At 43.1% G+C, this 16,895-nt stretch overlaps 1 protein-coding gene and 1 non-coding gene across 2 annotated transcripts; one reads left to right on the forward strand and one right to left on the reverse strand.

Moving 5' to 3' along the window:
- Window positions 1-15,657: 15,657 nt before the first annotated feature.
- On the reverse strand, window positions 15,658-16,515 carry LOC140771935 (ferredoxin-like). The gene has a single exon (XM_073113778.1). The coding sequence runs from the start codon at window positions 16,425-16,427 to the stop codon at window positions 15,978-15,980; it is 450 nt and encodes a 149-aa protein (XP_072969879.1). The 5' UTR covers window positions 16,428-16,515; the 3' UTR covers window positions 15,658-15,977.
- Window positions 16,516-16,793: 278 nt separating this feature from the next.
- On the forward strand, window positions 16,794-16,866 carry TRNAR-UCU (transfer RNA arginine (anticodon UCU)). Its single transcript has one exon. It is a non-coding gene; the product is annotated as a tRNA-Arg (tRNA).
- The last annotated feature ends 29 nt before the right edge of the window (window positions 16,867-16,895 follow it).

The raw sequence follows: 16,895 nt of genomic DNA on the forward strand, positions 1-16,895 counted from the left end.
GAAGGGAGAAGGAAAAGGGGCACACGTGCTTATATACATGTATTAAAATATTTTGTACACATTTGTCAGCACAAAGAACCTAACAGTTACTGAAAAATTTGTGGTGTATTGAATTTCTAACCAACTTTGAGTTCAAGCTTCTTCATCTCAACCTCCTAATTGAACTCAAAAAACTTATCATTCATCTCATCATCCGAAGAACCATATATACTATGCAAAGTTTCATTCTCATCATCTATATACCATGCATTCTCACCAACATGTTTTTTTATTAGCATCTTTATCTTCTCTTGGTCTTTCTGTAGTTGAAGTAAATATGCCTTCATCTTGTTGTATTACGATTAGACCATATGGGTTAAGTTGAGTCAAGTTAGTTAGTTAGTTTTATCTTATTGTTTTGAATTTCAAATAAATCGGATAATTTGCATGTGGATCCAATCCGTTAGGAATTTTACTCCTATAAATAGGGGTGAATATATGTTGATAATTATGAATTGGGAAGAAATATGAGTTTAGCTAGTTATTATTTTCGTCCTTATCTTTTATCTAGTCGTTAGATCGCTTAATCTTTCTAGGAGTAGATCATAGCCGTAAAAACATCCCAACCTTCCAAACCTTAGCCACCTCCTACCTCCAGCAACCACCCTACAATACGGCCATCCATCACCACCCTTAGCCGTCCGCCACCCTCCGACGACCGCCGCAACGTTGGATATTTACCGTTCTACCCTCTCTGACCTATCTCCACTGTTTTATTTTTAACTTTTTATTGGAACTCCAATTTAGGTGAATCTAGAGCCATTAGAACCCTAACTCATGAGGTTACCTCCATCTAAATTTTCATAATTTTCTTATGTCCGATCCATATTTGATTCATAACATTAGTATCAGAGTTGACATTCCTCAAAAGATGATTAACACGCGTTCCAAGACCAATGAGGGGGGATCGACCATGGAGGACCATGATCTCATCTCTGTTCTTGTGGGAGTTGATCTAGCACCCCAACACCAATAATTGACAATAAGCTGCCGACGTGGGCGAAGGCATGGGTAGAGTCCACGGACTCGTTGCGAGAATTATTGAAGAGAGCCACGAAAAGTTCCAAAAGGATCGTTAAGGTGATCCAAACCTTGATGGTCCTAGCCCAGCATAGCCAGCCCGTGCCGCCAGCACTACCAACACTGCCGGCCACGATGGAAATAGCCTAACCACGGCCACCAACTTCAAATCGTGAAAGAGGTGGAGACGAGACCCAATCGTCGGCGAAAACCCCTTCTTTGATTGAGGAGGAATGCCTTTCGTCCCTGCAGGCCAAGCCCGTCGCCGCATCGCCACCAGAGCAGTTGCCAGAGATGGCCCACCGAGTTGTCTTCCCCACCCACGTTGGGAGATAGGGCTAAAAACCCTAGCCTCCCACCGATGGCCATCCGATCGCTCCTAGCCCCCACCGCTACATCCAGTCCCTTCCATGGGACCCCCACACTCGAGCCTAGGCCACCGTTCACGTCAGAACCAGTTGGAAGATCGCCAGCAATTGTGATTTGTGTTGTTGCAAACCCGTGGCTAGTGGTCGTGCGTCTGATGCTCCCACAACCATTAGCGGCCATGGCTGGCTTCCTCAGGCTGACTGTTGGCTAGTGGTGGCTGTCGCAGCCGCTAGCGACTATCGGGTGGCAAAACCCAATAGCCACAACCGCGAGAAGCTACCCTTACGTCAAGGTGGCTCTGCCGCGGCTTCTCGCCACCGCCACCGCCATAGCCACTCCCTTATAGTGGGGCCACTGGTCCCTTCCACAGCCACTAAGGGCCGGGGGACCTGCCTCAGCGATGTGCCTTGGTCGCCGTTGTAGCCCCTCGAGCGCGAACTCGAGTTCGGCTTTCCTTCGCCACTAGTTGCCATTCCACCACTGTGAGGACCAACTAGGAGTCGACTGCCCGGGCATAATCAACTGATCTCGAAACTTCCATTGCAATAATTTTGTTGCCTCAGATTAAACAACCGAGTCTCCTAGCCCCACTAATGGGTAGTATTAATAAGAACCAAGCAAGGAAAGAAATCAAAAATCAGTCCATTGGGGCAACCCACGACCGAACCCAGCCGCCCCTTTCCCCATGCAACCTGTGGCCGTGCTCCTAGGCCGAATTATAAATTCAACCCTAAGGTTAGGGTTAGATTATTAGAATGAAGGTGATGAAGTGCACGAGTTTCGTGGCAGACCAAATTTTTGCAAACCGATTCGACCACCTCATTTGAACCAGTTTAGAACCCATAAATATGACCCCAAGCAGGAGTACGAGCTTGAGGATGAATGGTGGAATGACTCGATGGGCCCGTGCCATTAGATTGAGTCAAATCCGCGTGCATCCCGGGTGTGACATGAGCCAAACCCATGAGCCTATGACCTATGAGACTAGCCTTGACCCTGAGGTCACTTTGCCCATGATGATATACCATATTTTGAGATCAAGCTTGGACCGTCAAGCTTGATTTTTCAAAATTTTCTAGAAGAGCCCCGCTAGACTGGATCTATCTAATAGAGCAATTTTTCACGTACCTTCGCATGCTTGACCACCTAAAGGTCTAGCTAGCCTCATTTCACTTGGAGGGTGTGGTAAATAGATGGTACCAGTTGGCTGAGCGGACTCAACCGTTGAGTCTTGGCAGGACCTTGTGAATGCGATTTGTGCTCAATTTTGTCTGACCCAATACGATGACTTTCAAGCTATGTTGACTAAGCTGACTCAGTCAACAACAGTTCGAGCATACCGGGAGGAGTTCGAGCGGATATGCAATCAAGTCTCTAACTGGTCTGACTCGGCCCTAAATAATACCTTCATTAGTGGGCTCAGGCTTAACATTTAGGTTGAGGTCAAAACTCTGAGACCCACTAATTCTGACGAGACCTTCTCCTTAGCTATTTTGATAGAGTCTAAGTTGGTCTGAACCAGATCAGCAAGGATTAGAGAAGAAAGACAGCCTAAGCCCACAGCCTACTAGAGATGGCATCTGCCTCAACTCAGCTTGCACCAACGGCTCAGCCTAACTGACAAATGATCATGCGCCGCTTTGTATCCAACGACTTGGAAGAGAGCCGAATAAAAGGCTTGTGTTTTTACTGTGATGACCGATTTACTCTCGGTCATAAATGCAAGTGTCAGCCATCCCACATCATGTGATTAGGCGAACTCGAGGAAGATGAATCCGAATCCACTGATTGGCACGACAAGTTAGATGAGTACAAGGACATAAGAGACTAGTCACCTTGAGGACAAGGTGTCGGAAGTGTTAGAGATTGTTACGATCTGACCACTAGGTGGCTGTGCTAAGTCAGGAGGGTTGCCGTCAAGGCTTGAATAGCCTCCGCGATGGATCTAGTGGTCTTGTTAGAAAAATCTTTAAAAATTACCTTCGCCCACGCCGGCGGCTCATCGTCAACTATTGGTGGTGGTGGTGGTGGTGGGGCATTAGATCAACTCCCACAGGAATGGAGATGAGATCCTGGTCCTCTATGGTGGATCCCTCCTCGATGGTCTTGAATCGCGTGTTAACCATCTTCCGAGGAATGTTGACTATGATACTAATGTTGCAAACCAGATCTAGATCGATCCAAACATAAGAAAATTATAAAAATTTAGGTGGAGGTAGCCTCGTGAGATAGGGTTCTAATAGCTATGGTTTCAACTAAATTGGAGGTTGGGATGAAAAGTTTAAATTAAAATAGTGGAGATAGGTTAGAGAGGGCAAAACGGTAATTATCTGACGTTGCAACGATCGTCGGAGGGTGGCGGACGGCAAATGGTAGTGGTGGATGGCTGTATTGTAGGGTGGCTGCTGGAGATAGAAGTTGGCTAGGGTTTGAAAGGTTGGAATATTTCTATGGCTATGATCTATTCCTATAAAGATAAAGCGATTTAATAACTAGAAAAAAAAAAGATAAGGATGAAAATAATAACCGGCTAAACTTAGATTTTTTCCAAATGATAATTATCAACACATACCCACCCTTATTTATAGGAGTAAAATCCCTAGTAGATCGGATCCACATGTGAATTATTTGATTTATTTGAAATTCAAAATAATAAAATAAAACTAAGTAACTGACTTGACTCAACTTAACCCATGTGGTCAAATCGTAACAAAGAGATAGGGATCAATTGTTACAGACCGATTAGAGTCAATTCACAATAAGAGAATTTAGTTGTCAGATAAAGGTAGCTGATGGTGGTAATGAAGGTGGTGGAGAATAGTGGAGAGAAATAATATGGCGATGGTGGTAGTGATGAAGGGAGATTAATTTATTTCTACTTTTAGATTATGATTAATTTACTTCTAATTATTAGGTTAATCTTAATTCTACTCTTAAGATAGTTTAAGGCTAAAATATAATTCTCAATAGTTGAATTTTTAAACAAAGGAGACCGACCCCCTTCTATATACAGAGGTCGGATACAATGATCCTACAAGGATTAGCCCTAAAACCTTACACGACTCAAACTGAGATCTATCTTAAAGGCTCATATGAGTTATCTAGGACTTACCTTAAAGATTTTTATGACTTAATTAGACTTGTTCTAAAGGCTTACATAATTTAACTAGACTTGCTTTAAAAGCTTACATAAGAGATACATATGAATAAACTAAAAGATAAATAGATTTGATCCATCGAGCCCAATGTCCTCATGAGGCAATCCGATCAAACCTGAATCATATCAATCCTAGTTTGACTAGGTTTAGAACAATAGAAAGTCAAAGTAAAAGTAAAAAATGATTTGAACTAGGAACGCTAATCCTATTAGTACTAGAAATATTACTCATACTATCAAAATCAAAACCAAGTAGCAAAGAGAAAGCTGAGTAAAAATAAGAAAAGTAAAACCACAAGTAGACAACAACAATTAATATAGAAAATCTCTTAGTCTATTAAGAGAAAAAAATTATGGATCCACTCTAGATTAATCTATTTAATACTTATAAATACAAAAGGTATATACAACCCCTTAGATAATCCATCGTTTAAGTGCTTAAGCTCTATCCATTACTGGCAGTATACCGCACTCAACTACTCCATGAATATATTATCACTGAGTTGGTGTTTGTTTGTTAGTGGACGATTTCCCCCTCCTCCCCGAAAGAGGGGTTTTCTTGTTATCACCGGCCGCTCTTTCCCTCTTCCATCCTGAGAGGGTTCTTTTCTTTCCTTTTCTTCTCATTTTCTCCGACTTTTTTCATCCTCTAGTTTTCCTACTTTGTCATCCACCCTCACCATCGTCCACCTCACTCTTAGTCACTATCCACCCTCGTGTTGTCCAGCTCACTCTAAGTCACCATTCATATCCCACCTCGCCAGTACCCTCTTCACGTCCTCCTACCTCTCGCCGTCGTACTCAGCTTGACCAAGATCACCCCACCTTATTGCTGTCCTCTCCATGCCGCCCCCCCTCATTGTTCACCCCTCTCATCCCCCATGCACGACATTGCCTTCATGGCTTCATCCTTCCTCCTTGACACTGGCTACAATACTATCATTGCTTATTCTAGCCATCATCGCTCTTGCTCAGTCATGTGCAATCTTACCACCATATCTCTAGCTCCAATACTGTGTGCGGTATTGCCTCCATCCTCCCTCCTAGCGCCAGCCCAATCGACATTGTTGCCTATGCACAATCGTCCTCCTTATCGCCTACATTGACTCTATCCCAAGCTCTATGCGATCATGAGGATACCCTAATACCATGGACTCCTTCCCCTCCATTTGGTTTCATATGTATATGTCTTCATGGGTATATGTACATGTATGCATATAGGTATCTACAAGTACAGGCTATATGGGTATATGTACATGTATGCATATAGTGCATCTTTGGCTATCTCACAAGTATAAATTTGAGAAAACTCATTGGGAGAAACTCCATTAGATATAACATCGGCGACATTACTTTTCCAACTAGATTTCTCAAAATCACTTCTTTCTTATTGATTAACAAATTTTCCTTTGACTTCAATATCACTAGTTAAAAGACTAAGGGGAGTTCAAATATGCAAAAGCAATAACCAAACACATTTATTAGATTTTAAAGAAACTTGCATCTTCGCTTTCTAGTATGAAAAATTTGAACCATTGAGCAAGGGGTATCTAATAGTATATTGATATCTCTCAAGAAGTTCATCCTATCTAAGTTAAAGAAAATTGCTCTGATATCAATTAATTAAATATAGGGACAGTTAAAATCTAGAATATGAAATTTCCTAAATCAATCTAAACAAATTCAATATAAGACAATATAAAAATAGAAAAACTAAACCAATCACACAGATACGCGCATGATTTTTTAGGTGGAAAAACATCAATTAATCAAGGGTAAAAAGAACCACAGATCCTCTCTATAGATCAAAATAATATACTATCAAATATAAACACAAGTTAATACTTACAGTTAGTCCCACCTCTCAGCACTCACAGCTAATGGCAGAACTTCCAAGATCCTTACATTGTAGCTCTGACTATAAATAAGATATTCAACAAAAATAAACTCTCATCCTTCTCACTAAAGTTTCAAAGGTTTTTGTAGAAGAGATCTCTCAACAAGTTTTCTTAAAAGCTTCCAAGGCATACAAGGCTTAAGAAATACGATAGCTTCATCCTCTTTATATAGGTAAAGAACCCTTCTTTCAATAGGAGTATGTCTTACCAAAATCTCCTCCACAACTTCCCAAAATTGATCCTTCAATGTTTTCCAAAGAAAGTCCTTCAAGGTTTTTCAAATTTGGTCCTTTAGAGTTTAAATCTCCTCCACAACTTCCCAAAAATGATCCTTCAATGTTTTCCAAAGAAAGTCCTTCAAGGTTTTTCAAATTTGGTCCTTTAGAGTTCTCCATAGACGTTCCCCATAGCTTTCATAAACAACCCAAACTATTCCTTAATGCATGTGCCCCAAAACCTCCTTCAAGACTTTACATAAACAGCCCATTAAATCTTCCACGAATGACCCAAATAAGTTTTGGATATCCGGGGTGTTTGAATGCTAAAATAAATATATCTAGATCTCCTACGTTCATTTGAACATATTTCAAATGTTTCGCCAATTTGCTCTCTATTGAAATCCATTCAATAAACATTTTAACGGCCTCACAAATTACCAATTACAAAATATCCTAACAGCGTGGGACTTTTGGTGTCTGTGTCTTCTAATAAACGAGCTCTAAATCTCTATTGTAGAATGATAGGTTCTTATACTAAAGATAGGCTACGCAAGAATTTCTTCAAGATCTGAATGTTTTACAGGAATCAATCCGCGCAGTCGTGGGAAAATATTTGTCAGATATTCTTCAGTAGTCAGAAAATTACAAAACTAACTGGATTAGATCCCTAACTTCCTGATCTACAAATTTTATATTTATGCCCTTTGCAGATTTGAATTGTAACAGGGACGAAAATATAGAATAACGTGAGTGATGGTGGTGGTGATGGGTAGAGTGGATGTTAGGGTTATGGATAGCTATGGAGGTGAAGGTGAATGGTGGATATGATTAAGGGATATAGATGAAGGGAACAAAGTAGTCGAGATTCCAAAGAAGAGGGGTGACTCGATAGTTGAGAGAGATTAGAAGTTAGAAGAAATCTTGCCAACGGTAGAGGTGAAAAGATGGTGAAGAGGGAGGAGAAAGAGAGTCTAGAGAGAAGATAGAAGGCAAAAAATCAATAATCCAATAGCATAATAAAGTTGGCTACCATCCACATATTTATAGAGGCTAGCCAAGAAGTCCTAAAACAATATGAAAACCTAATTCTAGAATATTCCCGTCGATCACGTTCGAACACGCCAAAAGCTCCATCTCAGTATGTGCGAATGCGATGCAGGCGTTCGAACACGAGCGTTTGAACTCGCCCGACTGTATTCGAATGCACAATATGCTTTCTCTATATTTGCGAACCTGATGCAAGCGTTCATAAGGGCGTTCGAACGCGACCTCTCCTACGTTCGAATGCGATTTACAAACATTTTAATTTAATAAAAATAAATACCTAAAGCAATAAAAAGAGATCCTAACTAAGTGTATCATAGAAGATAGTAATTTAAGAGCAGTCAAAACTATCTTATGAATAACACAACTACGGCTCTTATAGAGCTTTTACATAACATAAATCACAAATTGTATCCACGATTTACATAACCTATATCGTGGCTAAAATCAAGGAAGAACAATTCAAATGCTAATCCACACCCTATAAAGTAGGGCTTATTAAATAACAAATAGTCAACATGAAACTGTAGTGATAAGTCATTAAGACTTAGTCAACAAGAAATCAAAATGTCTAACGCATATTAGAATCGTCATAGTTATGATAAAAGTACTATATTTATCCTTTGTGAGAGAATGATCGGAAACAATTTGTATTTGAGTACTTACTTCTTTTATAAGTGTTATTTGATGAGCATGGCAATGATACAACTCGGTTATATTAGCTCCACTCGCGACATTGGGTTCATTAGGATGAGCCTATTTATCTAGTTTGATTTTTGCTTGAAGAAATAAAAGATTTTTGCCGGGGTCGTTCGAATGCAAGGACCACGTTCGGACCACGTTCGAACGGGCCATGCAAACACCTACACGCGTTCACAAAAATAGAGAATGTGATTTGCGTATTTAAACGACCTTGGGCATGTTCGAATGCAACCGTTCGAATGCCTGCGCACGTTTGCAACGACAAAGAACGATATCTACACGTTCGAATGTGATTGGGCGCGTTCGAATGCACTGCGACAAAAATTGTTAGTTTGTTAGGGTTTTAACTTAGTTGTTAGGTCCCAAGGGTGAGCCTCTATAAATATGTTGAGAAAACTCTAATTGGAGTTAATATATAATTGGAATGACATTATTGCCCTTATCTCCCTTCTTCTTGCTCTAGCCATTGGCACCCTCTCCCACCTCCTTCCTTCCACTGCCCAAGTCCTTGGTCAGCTTTCTCTTACTCCTAATCCCCCTCTTTTGCAGTAACTTCTCCCCCTTCATTCCAAAGAAATTATCTTAGCACCTATCTAGCTATTGAAGCACTAACAAGTTAGGATTCATCCGACCTTCAGTCACTGTTTGGCTGATATCTCAAGATCTAGCCATCCAAACTCTGCGATCTTTGATTCGTTGGAATGATCTCTTCAAGGGAGACAACATATTCAAAATTCAGCAAGATCCAATGGCTAGATCAACCGAAAACCCCTTCAAACATCACGTCCTTAAATCGGTCTAGAACCGTTACGGATCAGATCAAGTTGGTTCATAACAACTGGTATTAGAGCCAATGATCCTCGGACCATCATGGCTACAACAAGATCGAAGGCAAAAAAGCAAACAAGCAACCAAGGCTTGGAGATGGACCACTTGGCTCCGTCAAGATCGCCATCCCCAAAGAGTTCGCGAGGACAAACGGAAGGCTTTTTCCTAGCATTCGTGGCACAAACAATGTTAGAAATGAAGGCAACCCTGGTGGATATAAACAAAACTCTTCAAAGGTGTCCCCCTGAGCATATCAATAGTGGGGAAGTTAATCAAGGTGGCATCCCGCCTAGCAATAACGAGGAAGATCTAGCTAGGGCTGCGGCTTCTATGGCTCCACCACCTATTGCTGCCCAACCAGATCATCGACCTCCACCTCGTGATCATTATCGAAGATAAGAGGATCATCCCTTACCACAAGACTGGGTCCAGCAAGGACTGATCCTAGTGGCACCATGGCAGCAATGCGACGAATCGCAAGGGCGCCGCACCGATTTACCACCTTTGCACCCGAGGGCTCCTATGGCTCCATACCTAGAGGAGGAACCTTGGGAGGAGTGGGAGGAACCTCCATATCAACCAAGGGCCCAACAACATGAGCCGCTTCACCAAGGACGCGAGAACAAACGCGATCAAATGCTACAACCCTGAAGCAACCTATTGGATTGGATCTATAGAGTAGAACAATTCTTCACCTATCAAGGGACATCTGACCACCAAAAGGTGCTTCTGGCCTCGTTGCACCTTGAAAACGTAGTAGTAAGGTGGTTTCAAGCAACACATCAGCACGCACTTGGGAGAAGTTCTCCGATGTGCTTTGTGTGTGTTTCGGACCCTCCGACTATAAAGACTTCCAAGCCACCTTGACGAAGCTAACCCAAAAGACCTCTATAAGAGCCTACTAAGAGGAGTTTGAAAGAATTAGCAATCGAGTTCATGGATGGTCGAATTATGCTCTTAAAAGCACCTTCGTCTTTGGGCTTCGTTGAGATATCTAAGCGGAAGTCAAGGCGACTCATCCTACTACCTTGTTGGAAGCCTTCTCAGCTGCTCAAATGATGGAAGAGAAGATAAAGGAGTTAAAGGCCACCCATCGTCCAGTGTGGAGCACTAGCGACCCGCGCTCCAACCCTAGATCGCTGGTTTTGGGAGTGGCACGTTCGGGGTGGATTCAGCCAAGCCCCAATCGGCCACCCCCACCACAGACAGCCCATGACCGTAGGGGACAGCCACGGATGATGGGTCGACACTTCACACTAGCAGAGATCAAAAAACGGTGCTCGAAGGGCCTATGCTTTTATTGTGATGAGTGCTTCGTATCAGGCCACAAATGCTCCAAACAACCCGCTGCCATCATGCTCATGGAGGAGATGATTGAGGATGATCCCATTGAAGATCTTGAGGTGAAGCAAGAGGAGGAAGGTGGCCAAACCGAAGAGGACAACCCGCTTGATGTCCAAGCCAAGCTCTCCCTTCATTCTTTCACCGGCGAGTCGACTCCAAAAACTCTTCGAGTCGAAGGTATGATCAAGAAGAATAAAATCATAATTCTTATTGATTTAGAAAGCACCCACAATTTTATGGATTCTTGGATGGTGAGGCGTTTGGAATTAGAATCGGAGCCTTCCAATGGCTTCGATGTGGCTACCGGTGATGGCACAATGTTGAGGACGGAGGGCATATGCCGCAAGGTCTAGCTGCAAATTCAGGGTTATGTCTTTCGAATTGATTTATATCTATTGGCTCTACGAGGAGCCGACTTGGTGCTTAGGGTACAATGGCTTAGAGATCTTGGACCGGTCACCTTCAACTTCACCACCATGGCGATGGAGTTTAGTTATAAAGGCCAACCGATCCAGCTATTATCCGCATCAAGCAAGGAAGCCAAAGGAGCTTTGCAGTCCCTAGAAGGGTTGCCAAAATCCAGGTGCCACGGGTTCCTTATGCAACTCATCGAGGGGGCTAAGGATGTGGACGATCCAACGCACTTACCCGCTGACTTAAAGGTTATTTTGCAAGAATTTAAAGATGTATTCTAGCAACCACATGGATTGGCTCCACCTGGGACACAAAATCATCGTGTCGAGATCATATCGAGGGTGGGTCCAACAAATGTTAGGCCATAACGTTATCCTTTCATTCAAAAGGAGGCTATAACGAAGATGGTCCAAGAGATGTCGTCCAGTAGGGTGATAAGATCAAGTTGAGGCACCTATTCTTCATCGATCTTGCTCGTGCAGAAGAAGGATGGATTATCACGATTTTGTGTGGACTATCTAGCTCTCAATTCCATCACCGTCAAAGACTGGTATCCCATACCAGTGATCAAAGAGTTATTGGATGAATTGGCGGGTGCAAGCTATTTCTCAAAGCTAGAGTTAAGAGCGGGGTACCATCAAATCAAAGTAGAACCGTCCGATGTGCACAAGATGGAGTTTAGAACTTATAATGGGAACTACGAGTTCCTCGTCCTGCCTTTTAGTCTTACTAATGCTCCCACCACCTTTCAGAGCTTGATGAATAATATATTTATGCCTCATTTGAGGCAATATGTGCTGATATTCTTTGATGACATACTGGTATACAGCCACATATGGGAAGAACAATTGCAACATCTTCAAAAGGTACTTGGCCTATTACGGTAACACCAATTGAAAGCCAAAGACTCCAAGTGTTCATGGGGGCAGTGAAGGGTCGACTACCTAGGCCATATCATATCTAAAAATGGTGTGGAAGCTGACCCTAAGAAGATCCAAAGCATGGTGGAATGGTCGCTGCCTAAGACTACCAAGGAGCTACGCGGCTTCCTTGGCTTAACCAGCTACTACCATTGTTTTGTGGAGAACTATGGCAAGGTTGCTGCTCCCCTCATGACCTTGCTACATAAGGGTGCATTTATATGGATGGACAAAGCAAGAGAAGCATTCGAAGCCATAAATAAGGCGATGATCTCAGCCCTGGTCTTTACTTTAGCAGATTTCACCAAACCGTTCACCATTGAGTATGACACATCCGGAGTCGGCATTGGAGCTATTTTGTTGCAAGAAGGCAGATCTACAGCTTACATGAGCAAGGCTTTTTCAAAACGTTCACAGCTACTATCCACTTATAAAAGAGAAATGCTCGCCATCATCCATGCAATCACTAAGTGGAGGCCTTATCTCATCAGGTATTACTTCATGATCCACACTGATTAAAAGAGTTTGCCATACTTCCTTGGGCAATGCATCCACACACCAGCCCAGCAAAGATGGGTGTTCGAACTACTTGGATACGACTACAAGTTTATGTACAAAAATGGGACCGAATCTAGCCAAGTTGGCATCTATGGGAGGCCTACAAGAAGGATCCGGACATGAGGATGTGGGCCGACCTTGCTGTAATCCTAGCTGTATGTAAGGAGTTGTGGTGAAGAACGAACTCTTAGTGGACCAAGGCAAGGTAATTGTTCCAGCTGATCGTCGCTTGCACATGGAGTTGGTGTGCCCCTTTCATGACACCCCTATAGTTGGACATGAGGGGGTGTTGCGCATCGATAAACAGCTGAGCCAGAGTTGCACATGGGTTGGAATGAAGAAGGATATACAAGCCTTCGTCAAGACTTGCGAGGTGTGTCAAAGAGCGAAGACGAAATCAGCTAAACCCACCAGCTTGCTACAACTGCTTCCAATTCCAATGAAGATTTGGGAGGACGTCACCATGGACTTCATTGACGATCTACCCAAGGCTAAAGGTCATTTGCTGATCATAGTAGTGGTGGATCGCCTCAGCAAGTATGCATATTTTTCAGCCTTAGCACATCCCTACATAGTGAAAAAGGTGTGGAGGTTTATGTGCGTGACATGGCCAAGATGCATGATATGCCAAAGTTGATTGTTTCATATCGTCATTCTATATTTGTGAGTCAATTTTGGTAGGAATTATTTGCTTTCCAAGAGACTACCTTTTGTATGAGTTCAACCTATCACCCTCAAACGGATGGCCATTTTAAGGTGCTGAACCGATGCCTAGATCAATACTTGCGGTGCTTTGTCGGCGAGCGATTGTGGCAATGGCTGTCTTGTTTGCCATGGGTAGAATGGTCCTACAACACGACCTTCCACTCGGCCATTGACATGACTTCGTTCGAGACCGTCTATGGTCACTTGCCTCCGACCTTGCACACATACCTGCCATTGGCCTGAGCTGACCAAACTAAGGTGGATGCAGTTTTGCGAGATCGTGATGAGGTATTGAGAAGACTCAAGATGCACCTACCGGCTGCCTAGAACTGAATGAAGCAAGTTTATGACCAATGACACCAAGAGAGGTCCTTCTTGATTGGGGATTGAATCTATATTAAGCTCCAACCATATCGACAAAGCTCAGTTAGACCCATTCTTAATCAAAAGTTGGCTTCAAAATTCTATGGACCTTATTAGGTGACTGAGAGGATTGGACCTGTGGTGTACCATCCAAACTTACCTGAGGAGGCACTAATACATCCGGTTTTTCATGTCTCAAGCCTTAAGGCTCGAGTTCCCTTTGCCGAATTGATTGGAGTTGTTCCACTTGAGCCAATAAGGGTTGATCTAGATGAGTCAGAAGCCGAACCGAATCCCTATTCTAGTTCGGATCCTAGCCAGACGACACACTCGAGTCCAGGATGAGTGGGTGACCGAGATTTTGGTGGAGTGGTGCGGACACACAGTGGACGAGGCGACTTGGATGCCCGAATCCGACTTCATGGACCGCTATCTAGATTTGACACCTTGAGGGCAAGGTGAATGAAAGCATGGTGGAGTGATACTACTAGGTCATATTGGCTCCACTTGCAATATTAGGTTCATTGGGATAAGCCTATTTATCTAGTTTAATTTTTGCTTAAAGAATAAAAGATTTTTGCCAAAGGGCACAAGGACCGCGTTCGAACGGGCCATACGAACGCCTGCATGCGTTCACAAAAATAGAGAACATGATTTGTCTTTCGAACGGCCTTCGAACGCGATCGTTCAAACACCTGCACATGTTCACAACGATAGAGAACGGTATCTACGCACTCGAACGTGATCGGGCGCGTTTGAACGCATCGCAGTAAAAATTATTGGTTTGTTAGGATTTTAAGTTAGTTGTTAGGTCCCAAGGGTGAGCCTCTATAAATATGTTAAGGAAACCCTAATTGGAGTTAACCTGTAATTGGAACGGTATTGTTGCCCTTATTTTTCTCTTTCTTGCTCTACCCATTGACGCCATCTCCCACCTCCTTCCTTCCACCGCCCAAGTCCTTGTTGGCTTCCTCTAACTCATAATCTCTCACTTCTATAGTAACTTCTTCTATTTTACTCAAAAGAATATTCTAGCACCTATCTAGCTATTGAAGGGCTAACAAGCTAGGGTTCATCCGACCTTTGATCACTATTCGGCCGATATCTTAAGATCTAGCCATCCAAACCCTACGATCTTAGATTCATTGGAAAGCTCTCTTCAAGGGCGGCAACATTCAAAATTCAGCAAGATCCAACAGCTAGATCAATCGGAATTCCCTTTGAAAGTCACATCCTCAAACTAGTCCAGAACCGTTACAAATCAGATCAAGCCATCAGATCAAGCCGGTTCGTAACAGGCTATCTTTCTTATTTGTCAATGTGATTATATATTATCTTCTCATGGAAAATCTTATACTAGGGTGGCACCAGAGAAGAGGAGGTAGAGAGCATAACATCCAAATGTGAGACTTGAAAGATGAAAGACACACTAAACTTTAAAGACTTTGACGATAAGTTGAGCAACTTATGGCTTGAACATCAAGAAGCTTGTAGGAAGCAGGTGAGTCAGGCTATGTGTTTTCTAGTGATGAATTGATATAAATCTTAGATGGCTAAGTTTTGGGGTGAATGGTTGAGTCTCTAAAGTAAATCAAAGGCCCTAGTAAATATCATCTCTTAGAGTAGTGTGTGATTCTTAGAGTCATGTACCTTCTAATAAATATTATCTTGAATGTTGTATTAAAATTTTATAGTTACCTTAGGAGTACTATTATATATATACATACCTACATACATACATACACACATACATACATACATACATAAATATATATATATTCTTTTGATTCAATTTTCTCTTCCCTACTCTCATTATACAACCCGTTGCTAAAAAATTGCTAAAAGGAGAAAGTCAGCATTGGATTGGATAAATAGGTCACTACAATTTCTTAAAATTAATTTGTTTCAGCTCATAATTAAAAGTGACTTGTCTAACTTACAGACTAAATGAGGTTGGGATCTTTGGAAACTAGGAGGTGTAAAACAATATCTTCGGCGTATTTCACTACAATTTCACAGATCTGATCCGGATTTGAGAGAGATATTAAGCACAGAGAATAAAAAAAAGAAACAAATCATCAGGGCGAACCAAATTTTGGGTTCTTGTTTTTAAAATTATAACACAAATCTCCAAATAAATTGACGCAATAGTGACAAGTAGTAATACATATGTAGAGTAGTAGCAGTAGTACTAGCTCATCTCATCTCATCTCATCATTGCAGCAATCATACGTACTCATCGCTAACTCCCAACTACGACAACAAATCTAGACACTCACAACTCAAAATGGAAAGAAGAAAGACTGCCACCAAAATACGTGCGACCACGACTTGCAAAAGCTTATTAACCAACCAAAGCTTGTAAAAGTAATTAATAATTAATCAGTTAGCTCCATCTTTAGCTGGTGAGGGCCTCCTCCTTGTGGGTCTCGATGACGACGTCGGACGTGGGGTACGCGGCGCACGTGAGGACGAAGCCCGCCTCGAGCTGGTCGTCGTCGAGGAAGCTGGCGTCGGACTGGTCGACCTCGCCGATGACCACTTTGCCGGCGCAGGAGGAGCAGGAGCCGGCGCGGCACGAGTAGGGTAAGCTGATCCCCTCCTCCTCGGCCTGGTCGAGGATGTAGACGTCGTCGGGGCACTGGAACTCCACCTCGCCCTCCGGGGTGATCAGCTTCACGTTGTACGCTGCCATGGCGAGCACGCGGCCCCGCCCGGTGGAGAGGCCGAAGAGGCTGCTGGCGCGGGGGAGGGCGGCGCGGAGGGACGACGCCGCCGATGGGGCGGCGTGGCGGCGGTGGGAGAAGGTGGTGGTGAGGGATAGGGTTGTGGTAGCTGCGGCCGCCATGGTGATGAAGAGGAGAGGAGAGTGTTAGTTTTTGGGTTTAAGAGGGAGAGAGGAGAGGCGAGAGGGGGAGTGATGGGGAGTGATGGGGAGTGATAGAGAGGAGGTATAGAGGTTGCATGAGAGGATAAGTGGAGGGGATTGTGGTGGTGTGTGAGTTGACACGTGGAAGGGGTTTAGTGGTGGGTGGGTTATCTTTGTGATAGGGGAGTCATTGGGTGAATGAGTGGCGGTGGATCGACGAAGGGAGACGTGGTCAGTGGAGATGGGCTCTTAGGAGTGTGGTCTCGATGTGCTCCCTTTTCCCTTTTTCTGCATTCTTTTCATATGATCACAAAAATTCTTATATTAATATACGATACTACGAATGCGCCCGTGGCCTAATGGATAAGGCGCTTGACTTCTAATCAAGCGATTGTGGGTTCGAGTCCCACCGGGCGTGCTGTTGTCTACAAAATTATCATAATTTAG

The sequence above is a fragment of the Typha angustifolia genome, chromosome 12 (assembly GCF_048772165.1).
Source record: "Typha angustifolia cultivar Huaian chromosome 12, ASM4877216v1, whole genome shotgun sequence".
Taxonomy (NCBI): domain Eukaryota; kingdom Viridiplantae; phylum Streptophyta; class Magnoliopsida; order Poales; family Typhaceae; genus Typha; species Typha angustifolia.

Excerpts from the sequence above, each read along its gene's own strand:
- LOC140771935 (XM_073113778.1), bottom strand. The coding sequence starts at position 16,427 with ATGGCGGCCGCAGCTACCACAACCCTATCCCTCACCACCACCTTCTCC.